Source organism: Vigna umbellata, chromosome 9 (assembly GCF_029865625.1).
Source record: "Vigna umbellata cultivar VRB3 chromosome 9, Vumbellata_1.0, whole genome shotgun sequence".
Lineage (NCBI taxonomy): Eukaryota > Viridiplantae > Streptophyta > Magnoliopsida > Fabales > Fabaceae > Vigna > Vigna umbellata.
The window spans coordinates 18,277,416-18,299,763 of NC_142173.1; the positions used below are offsets into that span (position 1 = coordinate 18,277,416).

At 39.7% G+C, this 22,348-nt stretch overlaps 1 protein-coding gene across 1 annotated transcript; it reads right to left on the reverse strand.

Moving 5' to 3' along the window:
* Positions 1–9,785: 9,785 nt before the first annotated feature.
* LOC124846442 (uncharacterized) lies at positions 9,786–10,679 on the reverse strand. The gene has a single exon (XM_047323701.1). It carries the CDS (start codon positions 10,677–10,679, stop codon positions 9,786–9,788), a length of 894 nt encoding a protein of 297 aa, XP_047179657.1.
* Between the last annotated feature and the right edge of the window lie 11,669 nt (positions 10,680–22,348).

Sequence of the window (22,348 nt, forward strand, 5' to 3'; positions counted from 1 at the left end):
CCATCACCCAACACCAGCGTCGCCGCCAGTAGCCACCACCGTCACCAATACAGAACGCGAACGCCAAAGTCGCGAGTCCTCCATCATTATCTTCAGCAGCTTCCTTGACTTCCATCTCCACCATGAGACACTTTTCAGGTCGCCGTAGAGCTGCAAGGACCGCCATCCACCATGACCATTGTAAGAGCACCTCTCACACACACATGTAGAAACCCAAACGGAAAAATCCCCAATTCCAAAAATCTTTCGAAACCTAAATCACCGCCACAACTCTTCAATTCATCTCCTCGTGAGTTTCGCCCAACCTTGAGCTAGCCATCAGCGCCTCCACCAGACCTAAATCGCGCCATCTCCCACTGCGATAGAAACCCACCATGGCCAATGTTCATCATCTTCTTCGCACGGTAGAACCATCACGCCGCACCTCCAGATCACAACCTGCACACCATGGTTTTTCCACCTTCGCAAACCGCGAGCACCTGCAAGAAAAGAAATCCAGACAGAGATTCCATATCCAAATTGTAATCCTGATCGCGCAACCATGGTTTCTAAATCACGGCTTTAAGGAGCGTGAAACGTGAGGCGAGGTTGTGGCAGCTGCACCTATAAAAATTTGACGCCGTAACCAAAAAGGATTAAGTTGACCAGTTTTTTCAAAATTTGGGACCGTTTTAAACATTTTAAAAAAGGTAGGACAATTATGAATATTCCCCCTCTTTCGAGGGACCAAAAGAGGAAGCCTCTCTTTTTTTAGTAAACTCAGACCACCTTGACATCTTCGTTAAACTTTTTCTTTTAATAAATTCATCTTAGATATCCTGCAACTTGACATCTCAGTTCAGTTGGTATTCTTTCTAAACTTCCGAGTTTTTTAGCATTCGATTTGAACCCGAGTCATCAGTGACCCAAGTAGGTCAAATTTTTACTTATGGAATTATACTTTTAAGATTAGACACGAGAAGTTAATCTTAATGTAAATTATTTGTTGTATTTACAGAATTGTAATAAAAAAATGTTTTAAGAATTAGAATAGCTCAATGTTAAAAATTATATATTTTGAATTCAAAATAATAATTAAATTGATTAAAAACTTGTCCCGGATAAAAATAAAGCATAATAAATAAAAGACGTAGAAATCATGAGGAAATATAAATATTATTAAAATGGAAAATACTTTTAAAATCAATTAAATAATAGTATAAATTACAAGAATAATTGAATAATATTAAAAATTGTCATGATAGATGTATGAAAATGCATTCAAATATCCTCTGTTCACTCTCTCTCTCTCTCTATATATATATATATATATATATATATGATTGTTGTAATATTTATTTTCTTACTCGAAGTAGAAGTAAAACGATCTCTGGCCACAATAATTAAAATCTCAAAAATAGTCTCTAAAAAATTCCCAGTGTATTTGTTCATTGGTCTTTTGGGAATCAACACTCTACAGTGCTATAGTTGCCACTATTCAGCTACACTAAACTGTTTTGGTTGGGGTAAGACACTGCTTTGGAACAGCACTACAGTAGCTCCTGTAGTGGGCACGGCCCCCTCCGTCAAACTACTATATCCCATTATTCAAAACCCTCATTACGAGTGTTGTTTAAAATAACATGCTTAATTAATGGTACATTTTTAGGTTCTTTGGTTAGTCATTTCACGAATTACATTGTTTAGAGTTGTCTTATCTAGTTAAAATCGTGATTATGGTTAGAATTATTAAGTTGATTTTAAGTCTAACTCAATTTTATAAAATTATATTGTAAAATAAAATTTGCACTTACGTATATACTTAAATTGATTTTATCTTTAGTTGATTTGAAACTTTAAACACATTTCTTAAGCTGATTTCGTGGGTGAAACTAGATAATAATGAATGATCCGATAGCGGATGGAATAATATGTCTAACAAATACAAATTTCAGTAACCCATGACTCTGATATCATGTTCAATATAGTAAATAAATAAATAAATATATATATAATATATATATATATATATATATATATATATATATATATATAATTAATATCTCTTGTTGAATATACGCATAAGATATTGTTTTGGTTATAGGACTGAGTCATTAAACACCTTCACAATTTGTTCTTTCTCGTCGTCCAGTCTGGCTCCTTGGGTCTCTAGTCCACTAGTCCGGTCGATGTGTACCTGTTAAAGATACTCTGATGCCAAAGTTAGTAATTGAATTGTCCGCTTATCTAATACGACAATGACAGTAATAAATGCATAGTAATTGCCTTTACCTACCTATTATCTTTGACTTATATTTATAATTTTCGAGCATGGACCTAGGATTAGCGATGTTTTAATCTCGGTCCAATCATGGTCGAGTACCCTTAAACATGATTTACCATAATCTCCTTAACATTAATCATTTACGCTTATGAGGCCGGTCGGTTTGTCTTCTTTATTGGTCGTCCGGTCATGTCTATAGAGACCATCCTGTTATATGGTACATTAGGCCCCCCAAGCCCTAGTCAACAAGGTGACGTTGGGTTTAAATGGCCGTCAAGAGTCGCTTGGAGGCCGAGTTTTCCTATTGGTTTTTTGAAAATGGTGTTTGGGCGGGAGAACACGTGTCACAATAGCACGTGGACATCTTCTCGGGTAGTGGGAACGTTACTCGATCTGGACCGTTGATCGTGGTTGATCTTAACGGCTATGGTGACGCGACGGTTTTGGAAAAATTTTCTATAAATAGAGACGCCATGGACCGTCATTTTCACTCTTTATTCTTCTTTTCTTCCAACCATTCAGTTTTTTCTTTTTCCCAGGTAACTTAATAATGTCTACAGTTAGTATTTTGTCGCCTGAGGGGCTGGCGGGCCAAGGTGGCGGGGGTGCGACAGATGGCGACGCTCGGTCTTCTAGCTCGGTGTCCTCTTCTTTCGAGAAGTCCAAGAGGGAAGTAGATTCAGGACTGGAGTCGCCATTCTACGGGGGTGAGAGGATCATAAATGGAATGTCCCTCTTTCTATTGAAGGGTGGCGTTCGTATTGACCAAGAAGTCGTCGAGTCGTCCGGGGGCTGGCCACGCATCAAAGGGTACGGATGGGCTTCCCACGACGTGAGTCTCTTTCGATCTGACTATAGTACTCAAAACGAGCTTCAGTGGTGGGCCGATCGGTCACATATTGTGCGCAACATGGAGGACGCCCGTTTGATCCGCTTGGGGGTGTGTAATCGGAACGAGCGAGTTTTCCATGGAAAGGGAACCAGCAAAGAAGACTTCTTCTTTGTGTATACCTACATGTTCAACCAGCTATTCCTCCGGGTGTCGTTCACAGCTTTCTAGACGGTCGTCCTTCGTGAGTTAAACGTCGCCCCCTCTCAACTCCACCCCAATGGTTGGGCGGCCATTCAGGCCTTTGTAATGATCTATGCCGCCATGGGAATTACTCCGTCTGTGCCGATTTTCCTTCATTATTTCAACGTTCGGCCATTATCGAGACGAGGATGGGTGTCGCTTTCTTCTGTCCATATTCGAACTCTGCTTAAACCGTATAGTGAATCGTTTAAGAATTTTAAGACACGATATTTTAAAGTGATAATAAGAGACGTCGGTCGGTCCAAATTTCATAACGCAGCGGGTCTCCCTTTGTTCTCTTTTTATTGGACAAGGGACCCTCGGAAAATAAACGCATGGGCGGTCGGTCGCATCACCCTAGAAGAGCTGGAGGTCGTGAGGATCATCAATACCCTACCCCGCCGCCTTATTGCCCGCAGATTTCTTAAGTGTCTTGGTCATGAGGATTTTGGCCAGATGGAGTTCGATATGGTGTTTTCCATGAACTTTTTTATTGTGCTAGCTAAATTTTTTTTTCTTTTCAGGCTACATGTCTCTGTCGGCGCCGCGCAAAACTAGTTTCAACTCCTCCCACAAACGTCAAGGGGAGAGAAGTTCCAAGGCTCGGGACCCCTGGACGGCTTCATCCAATTGCGCGTCAGCGTCCCTCAAGACTCGTTCGGTAGTTCCCCTTATGGAACAACTGACAGTGGTTGTTGTGCAACCCACTACGGTAGTCAACCTAGAGCCTTCTACCGGGACCGCTCTAACCGTCGTGGCTGTTCCTTCCTCATAGAAAAAGAGGAAATCGAAGGAAGGGGAGAAATCCTCTTCCAAGAGGAACCGTCGAGAGGGAAGCTCTCTGCATCCCATTCCCGCCAGTGGTTTTGATCCCGAGTTTCATGTGAGCTCTCGCATGAACTTTCACATGGGCCCCTCTCAGCGTGCGGTCGTTGAGTCTATGTTCGAGGGGGAGCTGATCAATGTCGCACTGGAGCTAACGGCCCAAGGGGCGATGTTGACTTGGTGTGCTCGCAAGCTTTCCAGTCGTAGGGGATCTCGCGATCTACAAGCTGAGCTGGACAAGGAGAAGAAGACTTCAGATGCTCTCCGGGTTCGAGTGGAAGCTTTAGCCATTGACCATGTTGGATGTGTTGAGAAGTGGGTCGGCCTACAAACGAAGCTAGATGACGCTCGTGTAGAGTTGAACAAAATCTATCATCAACTGAAGATCGCCCGAGCGAAGGCTGATCGATCAGCAGAAGAAGTTGGCAAGCTAAAAGTCGAAGTCAATAGGCTGGGAAGGAGGGAGGAGGAGTTGGCTGGTCAAAACGAAAACCTAACTACTAAGCTCCTCAAAGCGAACGAGACGATCTCCACGTTGAATTCGAACGTAATGATCGAGCATGAGGAAGGTTTTAACAAGGCGATGCGCCAAGCGGCCTTCCTCTTGAACGTGGATCCTCTGGCCTTTGGCTTCGATATTCATCAAGATGTGTTCGATGGGAAGATGCTTCCAATAGATGAGGTCGATGACGAGGAGGCGGGGGCGGACGAACCCGCGTAAGTCGACAACGTTGCTCCTGAAGATCCATTGGTGGAGGATCAGGCTGGGGAGGACGAGTAGACGGCCTACCGGTCGGGGGAGGGGGATATTTTGTTGATTTTTTGTTGTGAGGCCAAACGTGAAAACACTTAGGCTTGTTAGGTGTTTTCGTATCGGCCTCTTAATACCATTCACTATAAACGGCTTCTTCCTTTTAATTATATGAAAGATATTTTGCTTAAGTATTATCTTGATTTAGTTTTTTATTTGCCGGATAACCTAAGCGTAGCTTATAATCCGCGACTCGTTCAATGAATTGTTTTTAAGTGTAATTATGTCGTGCCGTGCGGTAATGATTTTAGTGATGCCAAGTTGACAACAATTCCTTTTGTGGAACTCCATTCATCAACTTGGATTTCTTCTTACCAAGCGGTAGGGATTAGCGTTCACCGCTCGTCCAAGTTGACAATAGTTCATTTTCGGAACTCCATTTATCCACTTGGATTTCTTCATACTGAGGGACAGGGATTATCGTTCACCGCTCGACCAAGTTGACGTTCATTTTCAGAACTCTGTTCATCAACTTGGATTTCTTCATACCAAGTGCCAGGGATTACCGTTCACCGCTTCACCAAGTTGACAGCAGTTCATTTTCGGGACTCTGTTCATCAACTTGGATTTCTTCATACCGAGCGGTAGGGATTATTGTTCATCGCTCGACCAAGTTGACAACAGTTCGTTTTTTGAACTCCGTTAATCAACTTGGATTTCTTCATACCGAGCGACAGGGATTACCGTTTACTGCTCGACCAAGTTGACAACAATTCATTTTTGAATCATTTTTGAAACTCTGTTCATAAACTTGGTTTTTATTCTTTCATTCGTTCTTCATTGGCAATATTACAAAAATTTGATCGAGGATAAGGGTCCTGAATATTGTATTAATCATTGAAAAAAAGAGTACAACAATTGATCATTTAACTAAAATAAAATTTTAAATGAGTGGCGTTCCAAGTATTCGGGATTTGGCGTCCGTCCGGATGCGCGAGTCTATACGCCACCTTACCCAGGGCTTCTGAAATTCGAAAAGGCCCCTCCCACTTAGCATCGAACTTGTCGTGTGAGGCCGTCCAGCGGGCTTCATTACTTTTCCTCCATACCAGGTCACCTTCTTGGAAATTTCTAGGCCAGACTTTAGAGTTGTACTTCCTTTCCACCATCCGCTTGCATGCTTCTGCTCTTAACGCCACCTGACCTCGACACTCTTCTAGGGTATCGAGTTCCATCCTCAACTCTCCATGATTCAGATGAATATCCTCCACCTGGCGCCGTAGATATGGCTCTCTTAACTCGATCGGCAACATGACATCAGTACATTACGTCAAGTTAAAGGGCGTCTCTCCGGTTTTTTCGTGCGGGGTACATCTATAAGCCCACAGGACTTCTGGGAGCTCGTCTACCCACACTCCTTTCTTTTCTCCAAAACGTTTTTTCAACTCGGCCACTATTGTTTTGTTCATGGCCTCTACTTGACCGTTCGTCTGAGGGTGCTGCACAGAACTAGTCACGTGTTTGATTCCCAAGCCTTTGTAAAACTCACCCAATTTTTTATCAATGCATTGTCGTCCATTGTCTGTAATGATCGTGCGGAAAAGATAGAATCGGAAGATCAGTTTCCAATAGAACTTCTGAACCTGCGATGCCGTTATGGTTGCTAAGGCTTCAGCTTTCACCCACTTGGTAAAGTAATCAATCAGAACGAGGAGAAACTTCTTTTGTGCTTGGCCTGTGGGGAACGGGCCGACAATGTTCATTCCCCAGTGAGCGAACCGCCAGGGCGACAACATTGTTTGCAGGGAGTGCGGAGGTGTATTGTGATATTGGCGTGGGCCTGACAGCTGATGCATTTCTGAACGAATGTCTTGGTGTCTCCCTCCATGGACGGCCAGTAGTATTCGACTCTTAGCACCCGGGCTGTCAAGGCTCATCGACCGGTATGAAATCCGCAAATGCCATTGTGAAGTTCGTCCATGACGTACTTTCCCTCTTCCTTGGCGAGGCATTTGAGGAGGGGGTGGAGAACCCTCTCCGGTACAGGTCATCCCCCACTACCAAGTAGCGGGCAATCTTCTTAGTGTCGGTCGATCGCAGTGATCTACCCGCGTCTTGTTGGCTCATTAACGTTCGGACTTCCGTTCTCCAATCCCCGACTTCACCCCTTGCCACGGTCAGACACTCTACTGATGTTTGCAGTAGCACCTGGCGGGTGATTGTAGTTAACTGACCTTTCTCTTTCCCGGAGCTTACCTTGACAACATGTCCGCTCGGGTGTTATCCTTGCGGGAGATGTGTCGAATTTTGACCTTTTCAAATTCTTTTGTCAAGGCCGTCGCTTTGTGGAAATACCAGAGGAGATGTTCCTCCTTCACTTGGAAATCTTTGTTCATTTGCCCTACCACAAGTTGGGAGTTCGTCCGGCACAAGACTTTTCGTGCCCCATATCTCTCGCCAGCTCTAATCCAACCACCAGAGCTTCGTACTCCGCCTGGTTATTAGAAGTTTTGAACTTGAAGACCAAAGAATGCTCCAATAGGAAACCGATCAGCCCTTCCAAGACCACCCCTGCTGCACTTACAGATCGTCCGAACGTCCCATCCACGTACAGATTCCACTAATCGCTGACCGCTGGTGGCAATTCTGCTACAAAATCAGCTAGGTGTTGGTCCTTCACCGACCCCCTAGGTTCGTACCGCAATCCGAACTCTGACACCTCCATCGCCCAACCTACCATTCCGCCTGCCAAGTCAGGCTTCCTTAAGATCTTGGAGATGGGGAAATCCGTTCGGACTAGGATCTGGTGGCTCTAGAAATATGGTCGGAGTCTCCTAGATGCATTCAGCAAAGCTAGGACCACCTTTTCCACTTGTTGGTATCGCGTTTCTGTATCCTGCAGGGTCCGGTTCATGAAGTACACAAGCTTAGGCTCGGGTTTTTCCTGAAGTGGGGCGACGCTGACCGCCGTTTCCGAGACCCCTAGATAAATCTGTAAGTCCTCCCCCAGTGATGGTCGGTTCATAACTGGTGGGTTCATCAAGATTGCCTTGACGTCTTGGAATGTCGTCTCACATTTAGTGTCCCATATGTCACTTGATCCCTTTTTCATCTTTTTTAGGACTGGACACACCCGTTCGGCCAGCCTGGGGATGAACCGTGATAATGCGATGAGTCGTCCGACTAGTCTTTGGATTTCCTTCATGGTGGTTGGGCTTTGCATTTCTAATACGACTGCACACTTGTCCTGGTTTGCCTCGATTCCCTTGGCGATAAGCATGAATCCAAGGAATTTTCCGGCCGCTACCCCGAAAGTGCATTTTGTGGGATTCAATCTCATCCCATACTTGCTGACCTGTTTGAAGACCTCTTCCAGGTTTCTAACATGGTGTCGTTCGTCTGATGAGCGGAGGACCATGTCGTCCATGTATACCTCCATGCACCGGCCGATCTGCTCAGAGAAGATCCTGTCCATCAAGCGTTGGTATGTGGCCCCGACATTCTTTAAGTCGAAGCGCATGACTTTGTAGCAAAAATTTGCTTTATCAGTGATGAAGGCCGTCTTCTCCCAGTCGGGCGCATGCATAGGGATCTGGTTCTATCCGGAGTATGCGTCCAAGAAACTCAACATTTTGTGGCCCGAGGCTCCGTCAACTAACGCGTCGATGCTAGGTAAAGGGTGGGAATCCTTGGGACATACTTTGTTCAAGTTAGTGTAGTCGGTACACATGTGCCACTTTCCACTGGTTTTTTTTACCATAACCACATTGGCGAGCCATGTGGTATATGTCACCTCCCTAATGAATCTTGCCTCCTTCAACTTCCTCACTTCCTCCTCCACGACCTTCCTCTTCTCTTTCCTTACTCGCCGCTTCTTCTGGGCTATTGGTCGCGCTTCCTTAAACCACGCCAATTTGTGTGACATGACCGAGGGATAGATTCCTGGCATGTCGACAGCCGTCCAGGCGAAAAAGTCTCTGTTTCGCCATAGGACGGACCTGATTTCTCCTTCCAGCCCTGGTTCCAGCCCACGAACCATAGTTGTGTCTCCCCCAACGACTCCAATCAGTCCTCGGTATTTGTTCGTGGGTCAAGGTCTGTCATGGCCACTTCCAACCCACTTGTTCTTCTCCGAACCGTCCGACTATGGAGCTTTAGGTCGGCCGCGTAACATTCTTTCGCTGTCCTCTGATCCGCTCAGACTGTGCAAATTGTGCCCCTGTCATAGGGTACTTTAGAGAAAGGTGTGGTGTTGACACGATTGCCTTGAAGGCATTCAGACACGGTCGGCCCAGGAGCACATTGAAGGAGGTGTTAACTTCCACCAACAGATATCTAACCCTCCTATCCTCACTATCCTGACCGGTTTCCAGACGAGTATGCAGATCGACGTAGCCTCGAGTATCTACCCTTTCACCTGCGAAACCCACTATCTGCTCGTTGTACGAGACGATTAGGTCGTTCGAGATATCCATCTTTTGGAAAGTTTTCTAGTAAAGCATGTTCACCGAGCTCCCCTAGTCGATCAATACTTTGCTGACGCTATAGCAGGCGATTTCTGTCGTAATTACCATTGGATTGTCCTGGTCGGGATTCGGCACATGAAAATCGTCATCCGTGAAGGTGATGGACGACATGGTTCTCCGTTTCTTATCCACTGCATGAATGGACCGCAAGGCCCGCACGTGACGTTTTCAGGCGGACGATGAGGACCCTCCTCCCGCGAATCCTCCGGATATCGTGTTGATGTGTCCCCGTGGGGGGTGGTCGTGGCTCCTACTGCGGCTTCGACTTCGCCGCCTTTCGGACCGTGAGTAGTTTGCCCGACCATCTCTCGATATTTCATGTCTCTCCTGCCTTCGTGGACTCGTTTGTCAGGGACTCCGCGGTCGCTGTAGTGGTGCCTCGGTACGGTCAATCTTTACATATTTCTTTAGTTGTCCAACTCGGATCAACTCTTCAATCTTGTCCTTCACGCACTCCTTCGTAGTGTGGCCCATGGTCTTGTGATATAAACAGTGTTTGTTTCCATCTGCCCCGGGCAGTGTGGGTCGTCTCTTTGGTTCCCAGATTAAATCAACGCTCAACTCCTCTTGAAATATTCTTGCCCGAGGGGCGTTCAACGGGGTATACTGCTGAAATCTCGGTCCCTTAGGTGGCTCTCTCTGCTTGAACCCTTCAGGCTTCCCGTATTGATCGTCCGACTTCTTCTCGTCGGTCCTATCTCCCTTACTCTCCGGACCCTCCTTCTTATATGACTGCTTCATTTCTTCTTCCATTATTTCATCAGCTGCCCTCTCTCGTAGTTCTTCCATGATTTTAGGAGCTCGTTGGCAAACACTATCTTTGAAAGGTCCAAGCTTGAGGCAGGCAAAAAGTATTAGAGGGCGAGTTCCGGGCTTAAACCCTTTACCCGTCGTACGGTCTTCTAGTAGCGATCCATGAACCCTTTTAAAGTTTCTTCCTTCCCTTGGCTTAGGTTGACCAACTCGATTGAACATGTGTTGAGTGCTACTACTTGCAAACTGACGGTTGAACATGTGTTGCAGTCCCGCAAAGTTCTCGATGGCGTTCGGAGGAAGTGAATTGAACCATTCCAACGCCTCTCCTTCCAGCGAAAGGGAAAACGCTCGGCACCAGATGGCGTCATTGCCTGTGCGGAATGCCATTGTGTTGGTAAAGGTCTTAATGTGGGCTTCTGGGTCTATTGTCCCATCGTATATCTTAAATTGGGGCGGGACGAACTGCTCTGATATGTGGACATCCATGATCGCCTGGACGAACGGAAGTAGGGTGGATGAGCTCTTGGTTTTTACTACCAATTGCTTGTTCACGGTGGCGCTCTCAGCATGGACGAACTTAGCCTTACTCTCTTCGACTTCCAGTTCCGTCGGTTTCCATGTTTCGTCCGGTGTAACCCTACGGTCGGTTTTGTCTTTCAGAGTGGCTTTGCCGTGCTCCCTAAGGTGTTGTTCTCCCTCCTTCTCTCCTGCCCCCGATTTCTTCTCTTGGGTGATTCGAGCCAAGCATTCGGTCGTACTACTATGAGTTCCTCTTCATGGCGTTGTTACATCTCCTCCATCTTTTGTTGCAACATCTGGATCATCTCTACTAGGTCGTCCGCGCTCATGTTTCTCGTGATCACCATTGGGTTTATCAAGCAACTCGGACCCACGGTGGGTTTATCAAGCAACTCCTTCTCACCTTCACAATTTGTCCTTCCTCACCGTCTGGTCTGGCTCCTTGGGTCTCTAGTCCGCTAGTCCGGTCGGTGTGTACCTGTTAAAGATACTCTGATGCCAAAGTCAGTAATTGAACCGTCCGTTATCTAATACGACAATGACAGTAATAAATGCACAATAGTTTCCCCTACCTACCTGTTAGCTTTGACTTACATTTATAGTTTTCGAGCATGGGTCTAGGATTAGCGATGTTTTAATCTCGGCCCAATCCTGGTCCAGTACCCTTAAACGTGATTTACCTTAATCTCCTTAACATTAATCATTTACGCTTATGAGGCCAGTCGTCCCGACCGGCCAATTTGTCTTCTTTACTGGTCATCCAGTCATGTCTATAGAGACCGTTCGGTTATATGGTACAAATACTATATTTATAACGAAAAGAATATAAGTAAAGTCTAAAATACAAATAAGAAATAATTAAAAACTAACTAAAGATAAAAATAAGATATCTATATAAGATATCTAATAATATATCTAACAAGAATAATAAAGGTTTCACAAATTCGTAATTCGTGAGACTCTAACACTATTAGATTCTTTCTTCTACAAAATCATGATATACATACTACAAAAAGAAGGGATTATCAACAACCATAATTCGTCGGAAACAGCCAAATGTCGTCAACAATTCCCTATTATCAATGGCGTAGCGATGGTCATATATCCGTCGATAAATTTATTGTCGGTAACTATTACCGAGGACCTTTGTCCTTCGGTAATTATAGACATCTTATTCCTTCGGTAGTTACCGATGGGCAAAAACTCTCGGTGAGTACCGAATGACAAAAGCCCTCAGTAATTACCGAAGGGTAGAGGCTTTGTAGGAGATATTGGTTATATATATGGCTTGAAATTGATAAACACATCCATGTCTACCTTTTGTTTATAGAAAGAAACTTTTTTTTTTATAAAGAATGAAGTTAATATTGGCAATGTAAGAGACAAAAAAACACAAAGGAGCCTCTTAAGTAGTTAGATGTTGTGATTGTAGAAAAATAAGCGTGACATACACTATGATAGTACTCTCAATTCACTATGGTGATTTTCATTTAACCTTGACAGTCTTTAAAAAGGTGAAAATAGAGCCTTGGTCAAAATATAAGTAATAAAAACTACAAACAAAATATCAACTACCTCAAAATAAAAAGAAATTATTTAATCTATCTCTATCTTATATCAACAAAATAAAATAATACTATACCTAAATAAATGAAAAATCAAAATTATTCGTCCTTATTTTTTCTCTATCATAACAAAATAGATATTACTAAACCCAAACTAATAAAATAAGACTCAAACAAAATTACTGTTGATAGGCGTAGCTCAACCTACCCTTTGTATCTATGTTTTTTATGATGAACAAAAGAATGATTTTATAGTTTCTTGCACAACAAATGGCATAACAATTGCTTTATGCTTATTGTGTTTGTGCTTGATATATCTGTTCATTATTTGTTAATGAATCATGATTTAAAATAGATTGAACATTTCATTATTGGAAGAAATAATCGGTTAAGCAATGTATATAATCTGTTAGATTTCTCCAGATCGCTTGTATGCTTAACAAGGGCAAACAACAGTGTAATAACTGATTACATAAGTTGTTTAATCGATTAAAGCACACTATTATGCCAATATATGTTTCATTAGTGTATTGATCTGTTTAGAATGGAAATTGATTTGAAAATTTGCTTGAGTGTTGACATAACCGATTACATAAGTTGCATAATCGGTTAAGTATGTTTCATTTGTCAAAATCAATTTCATTTAAAACCTGAATTGTTTCTAACGATCAAATAAAATTATGGTTGGCTTGTGAGAATTATATAATCGATTGTATGTGCTGTATAATCTGTTAAAATCAAAATAGAAACAAACCTGAGAGAATCTATTAAAGCAGAAGGAAAAGCTTAACAAATTACATAAATTCTGTAATCAATTTATTGCGTTAAGATTGAGAAAATCCTATAAATAATTGTCTTACGCGCTACTTCAAACCAATTCCATTGCAATCAATTCCATAACTAACTATTTCATTGAGTTTTGATTACGAGAGCGTCCAAGAAGTGTCGTGAAGAATCAAGAATCAAATTTGGGTTTTACACATCAAGATTCTATCAAGAAAGTGAGCTGAATTGTTCTAATTGTATCGACAATATTGTAGTGTACATAGAAGATCAGTTTCAAAATTTACAATCTGTGGATTGCGTTCTTGTATAGGTGTGCTAGGGGAGAAACCCATGTGTGTTCTCATTGAGAGTTGGTATTGTTCTCAAGGTGTTAAGAGAGTTGTGATTGTTCTTTGTGTAGTAAGAGTGTGAGGGTGTTCACATCTTGTTTTGCTATAGGGATTGTGAGTGGGGTTAGAAGTACATTGAGAGGGGATATCTCATTATTCTTGTAACTCTATCATTATAATGGAATCCCTTCAACTTAAGCTGTTGAAGGAAGACTAGATGTAGGTTTGGCCGAACCAATATAAATTGACTGTGTTAATCTTTCTCTACCTTTTCTCTTTTATTGTTAATTCATAATTATTGTTTTATTGATTTCAAGAGAAACTAAATATTTTGCAAAAGCTTTTGAAAAGATAAATTTTTTAAGGAAAAATCAAATTCACCCCCTCTTGGTTTGAGATATAAGGCATCTCCTCTTTAATAGTTACTAATAAATCTCTAAAATTTATGTCTATCCTAACAAAAATCCCCCATAAACTTAATTTGTTCATCCTTTATTCGACCTTCCATGTGGATCACCCTGCATCAAGCTTACTTCTTTTAAATAGATTTGGATTCTTCATTTTCTTCCTGTTGGTCATGTTGTCATTCACCTTAACTAAACTCTTTAATGCTTTGGACGACTTGTTCTTTGTTTTGCCCATCTTCTCAATAACCTTGACCAACTCATTTTTTTACCTTAGGCGACTTCTCAACAATCTTGGCCGACTTCTTAATAATATTATCAGATATTTTACTCATCAAATTTTTTTGCTATCTCAATATCTGAGCTTCTCATACATGGTTTTTCTCAACATCTTCATCTTTCTCTTTCCCGTTTTCATTTGGTTCAAGAACATTAGATGATTCCTCCTCCTTGCCAACAACCATCTTTTTCAGCTCCTCAAGTTCAATCTGTTGTTGGTTTAAACCCTTTAATTGTCCCTATTTTTGTGGGTTTTTCCCATTTTGATCCCTTTTTTTGGAATTCCCAATTGAGTCCTTACAAGTGCTAATTTGAATCAATTGAACCCCTGCCGTTAAATTTACTTAACGGAGTTAAGTTTTTGAACAGGTGGGAGGTTGATGTGTCAATTTTCTAAAGTGTCACATGTTGAGAGTTGAAACGTAGCATGGTTTAGGCCTTTATGCGTGGAATTTGTTAAAATGTAATAATATAATATTAGGGAATTCTGAAATGGGATTTAGGGTTCAATGAAATAGAATTTGGGATTCAATTTGGGATTAGAAATCTGATAGGAGAGTGCAATGCGAAGTCGTTTAATGCGAAGTCCTAAATTGAATCCCAAGTGGTATTGAGGAAATTACTGGATGGCAACATAGTATTCAATTTCTGAATTTGTCTCAACCATCTGCAAGGTAGGTTACCAAATTCAATTGGGAGATTGAATTCACTTAAGAGTTTGGATTTTAGCTTCAACGAATTAGGCTCCAACATGCCAGAAGTGTTGGCAAATTTAACTTCATTGGAGATATTGAAGCTACAAGAAAATCACTTCACCAGTAAAATTCCAAACGGACTTCTCAAGTTGTTGAAGCTAAAGGAATTAAACGTATCTAACAATCATCTTGAAGTGGAAATTCCATAGGGCAAACCTTTGATTGACTTTCCTGAGAGTTCATATTCTGGAAATAAAGGGTTATGTGGAAAGTCTCTCGGTCCTTGTAAACTTTGAAAATTTTCAAGTGTAATGCTTACTTAAAGCTACTCTCACCATCATTCAGAAACATGATTTTCAGGTTGATACATAACCAAAAAACTGAGCATTCACAGATTTCACCAGGAAAGGGATAGATACATCTCTTATTTCATTCATTCCTTTTTTTTTAATTTAGAAATAGAAACTTAAGACAAGGATTGGATTTCTGTGACAGTTTAAGATCCTGAATTCACAATGTATCATCTCCACTAAGGACTTCGCGTTGTACTCTCTTCTCAGATTTCTAATCCTAAATTCTATTTCATTGAACCCTAAATCCCATTTCAGAATTCTCTAATATTATATTATTACATTTTATCAAATTCCACGCATAAAGGCCTAAACCATGCCACATTTCAACTCTCAGCATCCCACGCTTTAAAACACTGACACATCAACCTCCCACCTGTGTAAGAACTTAACCCCGTTAAGTAAATTTAACGACAGGGGTTCAATTGATTCAAATTATCACTTGGAATGACTCAATTGGGATTCCAAAAAAATGGATCAAAATGGGAAAAACCCACAAAAATAGGGACAACTAAAGGGTTTAAACCATTTGTTGTTTATTCCCAATCTCATTAGCTTCATCTAGAAGTCTCCCTATCAGTTGAATCTCTTAATCTTTTTGTTTGAGTTTTCTTTCCAGGTTTTCCTTCTCCGCATTTATCGCACCATTTACCAAAATCACTTCTTCCATTATTGGGACTGAGCTCTTCATGTCCACACTCTCTACATTCAATAAGATTCCACACTCTTCCTCCCATCTTTAGTAAGGAGATTTGTGTACCCTTTTGTCTCTGTATGGCAATACTTTACAATGTGGACAACTTTACTACAGTTGCAACACTTCCTCGATCTACACTCGTTTGCATAATGGTCTTGCTTGCCACACTTAAAACACTTCACTCCTGACCGATCTCCTCAGTCTTTCCCTTGTCCTTGGTCACACCAATTATGTTGAACGGTTTTCTATTCACTATCAACCTCAAAATCACCTCAGCCACGTCCACCTCATTTGCCTCTAAGACCTCCACTCTAAGTATTCCAAATTCCAGTCGAGTCAAATTGTTCTTGTAGTGCTTGATTGTCGGGTTCACTCCTTTTCTTTTTCTTCCTCAATAGTGACCATGATACTTTCAAAATCATCTATTAAATTTCTCAAAATCTTTTCTACAACCCGGTTAGGAGGCACCTATTCTTCGTTCATTTCGTGTGGGTTGGCCATCTTTTTCATTCGATCTATAAACTCGGTAACTCCCTCCTTTTCATCCATCTTCTTATGTCAAATCTCTCTTTTAAGACCTTGTACATAGACCTACCTCACGCGGATATCTTCTTTGTATGTCACTTATAGCATTTACTAGGCTTTTTTTAACTTTGCATTAGCTATTTTCTCGAACCCTGATTCATCCACTACATTATACATAAAGTACAAAGTCGATATGTCTTTCACTCGTGTCTTTTTTAATGTAGCAATCTAGGTCACTGTCTAATGTTCATAATCTGCGGGTTCATTGTACCCGTCCTCCACTATGTTCTGTAATCTTGGGATCTAAGAAGAACCTTCGTCTACAAATACCAATTATCATAATTGATATTTTTCGACAACTGTGACACACTCATTTTGTTGACTACCTTTGTCATCTCTCTCACAAAACACTCAAGCACTCACTTTTTCCTCACGGTCTTTGACTCTCTCCTCTCTCGTTTTTTTCCTCGGTACTCAGAGCATAAAGTTGTGATACCACTTTGTAGAAAAATAAATGTGACGCACACTATGATAATACTCTTCAATTCACTGCGGTGATTTTAATTTAACCTTAACACCCTTTAAATAGGTGCAAATAGGACCTTGGGCCAAGTACAAATAATAAAAACTAAAACCAAAATATCAAGTGACTCAAAATAAAAATAATTACTTAATATATATCTATACTATATCAACTAAATAAAATAATACTACACTTAAATAAATCGAAAATCAAAACTACCCATCCCTATTTTTTCTTTACCAAAATCAAATTTAATATCACTATACTCAAACTAATAACATAAGACTCTAAACAAAGTAAATAATAAATCTCTAAAATTTAAGTTTATCCTATCAGTGGTGAAGGAAATAAAAAGAGAAAAAATGTTATTAGTCGTCATTTTCCTTTCACTAAAAAAAGGGGTTATGTTTACAAATTAAGAAGATGTCTTTGAAAAAGTGTCTCTTCAATTCAATGTCATACTTCTATAGTACAAGACTTAATGTTTATTCAAGTTTCACCTTGTGGTTTGGAAGACATCTTCGGTACAATTGTAAGACCACCCATGGGATGATCATATTCAAACTCTTCCTCTGCTTCACTCAACATGTCTTGGAGTGAAGGTTTGCTCAAGAATGATATGGGGACCACAAACCGCTTCCTCTTCTCTCAACCGCACAGTGCCAGAAAACCCTTTGGCACCTCCATAGCCTTAGAAGATGCTTGGTTGGCTGCAAATGATGACATTTGATACCAGGTAACCAAAAGTCCATCGTTATGTTGAATTTGCTGAGACTTGAGAACAAAATAGTATAAAAAAGACTTGAGAGTTGAGGATTATGAATTTTGAATGCTTCGGGATGTGCATGATTTGTGATAGTTAAAAAATTCTTTTAGTCATGAATATATATAGACAAAGCTTATGGCTAAGATTAGGGCTATGTGATAAGAGTCATGGCACAAATTGAGAGACAAGGGCATGTGGTAATGTCTAAAAGGACTTTCACATGTATATATGAAATAAGAAACTCTAATGCCATAATGTTGACATTGACTATGCATAGCTTTGTTTATGCAAGCTTAGATAGCAAGTTTTCATTATTTAACATGTACAAAATGTGGTTCATAGTTCCTCATGAATTTGTGTTGAATTTCACTTCTCTCTTGTATTATATGAGTTTATGGATGGTAGATATCAAAAGTTGTCATTTATAAAAACACGCATGCATGTGAGATGCCTAAGCATGTCTATCATTGAAATAGTTATAGCATGATTATGAGTGAACCAAAAATGGTTTCACCTGTCAGAACAAAAAAATTATTATTTAGTGGAGGTTTTTGTTTTCGATTTGCGGGAATTTTTACCTTCCGCAAAGTAATTTCTAGAGAGTTTTCAAACCGCCGCAATTTGAGTCGCCACAACTTATTTGCGGGGGTTTTCTGCGACCTTGGTATCACATTAAATTTGCGGAGGCTTTTCTACGAAGGGTAAAAACCTCCTCTATTACTAGCTATTATTTTATGGGTTTTGTGGGAGTTTTTAACCTCCTTTATTTTCAACTATTTGATTACCAAAAATACCTATATTTTTTACACTATTTTTTGGGATTAATATATGTTATTCAACTCATTAGCTTGCACTAGTATAAAAACAGCGTATAACGTCACGCCTTTAACGTCCAACCACTGAATAACAAACGTTAAAAATGACCGGTAACATTTTTGTAAATAAATGCAATTATTAAACGTCATTTAGAATTGTAATTCGACGTAAAATGATATAAAACGTCGAATGTCCCAGCGTTAGACGTCAAAAGGTTAGTGAATTCAATAAAAATTTGAGCGGGAGATTGAAAATTCATTCACTTTATCTTAGCGGGCGAGACCCTTTTCTCTTCTCAAACTTTTCTCGAACAAAGTTTGATGACCATCACATGTAATCTTTCTCTCATTTGATACAAATGCATTTTATGTATGATTTTCGTTTGTTTTGACTGATTATTTTTCGTGCTTTTGTCCTTCATAGGCGCATTCTGTTTTCTCTATCACCGGTGACGACATTTTATTCTAACGTACCCAGCTTTTGAAGGTTAGTTTTCGTTTTCGTTTTGAAGAACTTGTTTGTTATTGTTTGGTTGAACTTGTTTGTTGTTGTTGTTTGATTGAACTTGTTTGTTGTTGGTTATTCTTGTTTGTTCTTGATACTACGTTCATAGTTCTTGCTTTATAAAATACCAAAAACAGAAATTTTTTGTTTTTCTGCTTTTCAGGTCTCGTAGAGTTGTAAAAAAGTATCACAATTAATTAAAAAAACAAAAAAAGGTGATTAACGTCGTACATTGACAAAATTCAACGTTAACTTAATGTTGAATTTTTTAAATTCGACGTCAATTTAACGTCTCCTAATATGACGTCGTTCGCGAATTCGTCATTAAAAGTCCAAAAAATATTCGACGTTGTATGCGATTTTTGTACTAGTGTTGCTAAAATAATAATAAAAAATAATAAAATATATAAAATTGTAAAATACATAAATAATTCAAAATTAATTTTATTGATGATTTAAAATAACATACATTGAAAATTACAATATAAATATATAAAAAAATACATAATGTTTAAATAACATTGAAAGATTGACAAAAAAAAAATCTAGCATGGTCAAAACCTACCAGACTAGTTAAAAACATATAGACTAACGTTGATGACCTACCTACGCTGTGAAGTAAAACAACTTCACTTCATCAACTACTTCCCTTAAACTCATTCCTCCACCACTACTTTTTTACAATTCAACAATATGTATATGTCCAACAAGTCATTATTAGTAGACTCTCGTGCTTCCATTACTTCTAATCTTTGGTTGATGATACACATATGAATTTTTGTGAGATTGTAGGCATGATAAACAAGATGAACAGTGGATTCATCATCTATTTTCGAACCTGCAAAGCTGAGATTCTCCATACAAAAAAGATTATTCCATGCTCATTTGCATATCAAGAACACATTCATTCATATTGCATATTAATAACAGCCTCTAACAAAAATAATATTTCAGCTACATCATATTTACAAGCACACAACCCTTTTCCCTTCACATAGCCTATATAAATAACCAATTTCCCATAATCCAAAGATTGAACAGGGTAACAAATATTCAAACCCGTTTCAAACAGAACACACAAACATGAACAATAGCTTTTACAAACACCTATCGCCAATACCAGTAAAACTTCACACAGTCACCAATGACACATCAAAACTGCACGGACTGAAACTACATATTCAACAAAACCAACTATTTCTTTACTTCATCACCCGCTCGTACCAAAACATTCAATTTAATCATTTATTAACTTCTTTTATCATTATTCGAACATAATAAATTATGAGTTGACACACATCCAATATATCCAAGACCCTTAAACCACAGTGCGACGATCTCAGTTTGTGGACGTCTTCGTGGTGGCGCATGTCGTTTTGGGGTAGGGTTTCGAATTGGGGGATTTTGGGGTCTTATTTCTCACCTTGTGGGTTTTTATTAGTGGTTGCTAGTCACATTTTGGGTGGTTTCTAATTCATCTATGTAGGTTGGCGTTGCACGATAAAGAAGATGCAGGTCACAACGCGATTTGGGATTCTTGACCTCGCGAGTGTGGGTGTTCTCCTTCGTTGGGTTGGGTCTGACTATGGTGATTTCCACTTTCGAGGCAACCTGCGATGGTGAACGTAGGTTCATGAGGAATCGTGGAGGTTACCGCTGATGTTGGACCTTTTGGGTTGGTTTGGCCTTTGGGGGCCTGGTTTTAACTACAAGCCCATAAATACACACTTGTATTCGGAAGGAAGAAATTGAAAACAGTGCTAAAGATGAAGAAAAAAAATAAAACATTAAATATCTAAACCCAGTACATGTTAATAGTTTAAAAATAAAATTGGAATAAGAATTAATTTGGTTGAAAAGGAAGAAAAACACAATAATAATAATAGAAATAATAATAAAATAGGTTCCAATATGTATATGATGGTAAACTATTGTTTGTGGGATCTACAAAAGACTTTATAATTTGTATGTGTATAGTAAATAAGGGGACATAGTTAGCATTTTGTTTGACTATTGTATGTGTTTGGTTGACTTTATATGATTGTGACGTCTTAACATCAATATGTGAAGACGTATTGAATGGGTTATGATTTAATATATTTTTGAGGGTGAAGTCGAGAATATAAGGGTTTTTCCTGTTAGTAGTATATGTATGAGGAGATAGACGTGTTATTTTGTACCTCATATAAATAATGGCTTTTGGGTTTCGACCGTGCGATATGGGAAAAAGGCTCTCTTTAGCCTTATGTGTGAAAAAAGAGTGGCATTTGAGTGTTGCACCTTCTTTGTACAGGGAGAATGATATTTTGCCTAGTCTTTGGCTCGTCACTGAGTATAGTCTCGTTGACGGTGTATCGTTTTTACTCGTAAGTCCTTCCGAAGTAGGGAAATAGGTTCTTTTAGCCGCGAGGGCGGGACGACTCTAGTGGGTTATTCGGTATAACAGGTGTTTGAGGTTGGGTACAAGAGATAAACCAAGGTCCTTTCATGATGATGTTAGGGTTCATGATGATGATGTGCTCGAGATTGTGTTCATAAAGATGACATTGATGGTATGATCATGATACGACTAATGAGAATGTTGGTGAGGATCATAATGTGGAAATGATGATGTTAGTAAAGATAGCCTTGTAGATGAATTTTTTTCATTAAGTTGTGCTTATTTGCTATGTATATATTATATTGTTATTGGTTGTGTTAATGGTAGCTTACACATACTTGTTTGTGCTTGTGTTTATGTTGTGTCTTGCGATGATTGTATGACCTTTGGGTTTATAGGGAGCAAAGGATATTGCAAATGTACAAGATGTATGATAGAGACACGAGAGTGGGGGAAAGACTTGACACATACTTTTCACATAGTTTGGATGACTAACTTAAGAAAAAAACCTCTAAACTAATTAAGCCTTAATACATGTCTAATAAACTTACACTTGACCGAAAATACACTACCTAAATAAATTATACTCAAAAAAGCTTCATGATAATTCAAGATGACCTAAGAAAAAGAGTTTAGGACCATCTTAGTAGAAAACTTTAAATTTTATTAAAAGTGTTTGACCATGAAATATATCATCTAAGTGTTTTACTTGCTGTAATAACATCTCATCCAATATACTCCTATATTATAGCTATAAAAATTATTAGTTTAACAAGTTTTATCCGGGTGTTTCTAAGTTTATTATCTTGGATGGGATTCAACAATGTTTTACACATGATGAGGTGGTGGAATGAGATTTTTTATATATGGATTATCTTCTACAATTAATATGATTAATGAATTTTTTTTGTAAGAAATAGGTAGATACCCATTTAATTTTTATTTCCACTCCGAAAAATTCTCTTCACCCTTGTCTCAATAAACCCTAACCATAACACGTAATAGACACGCCAAAGA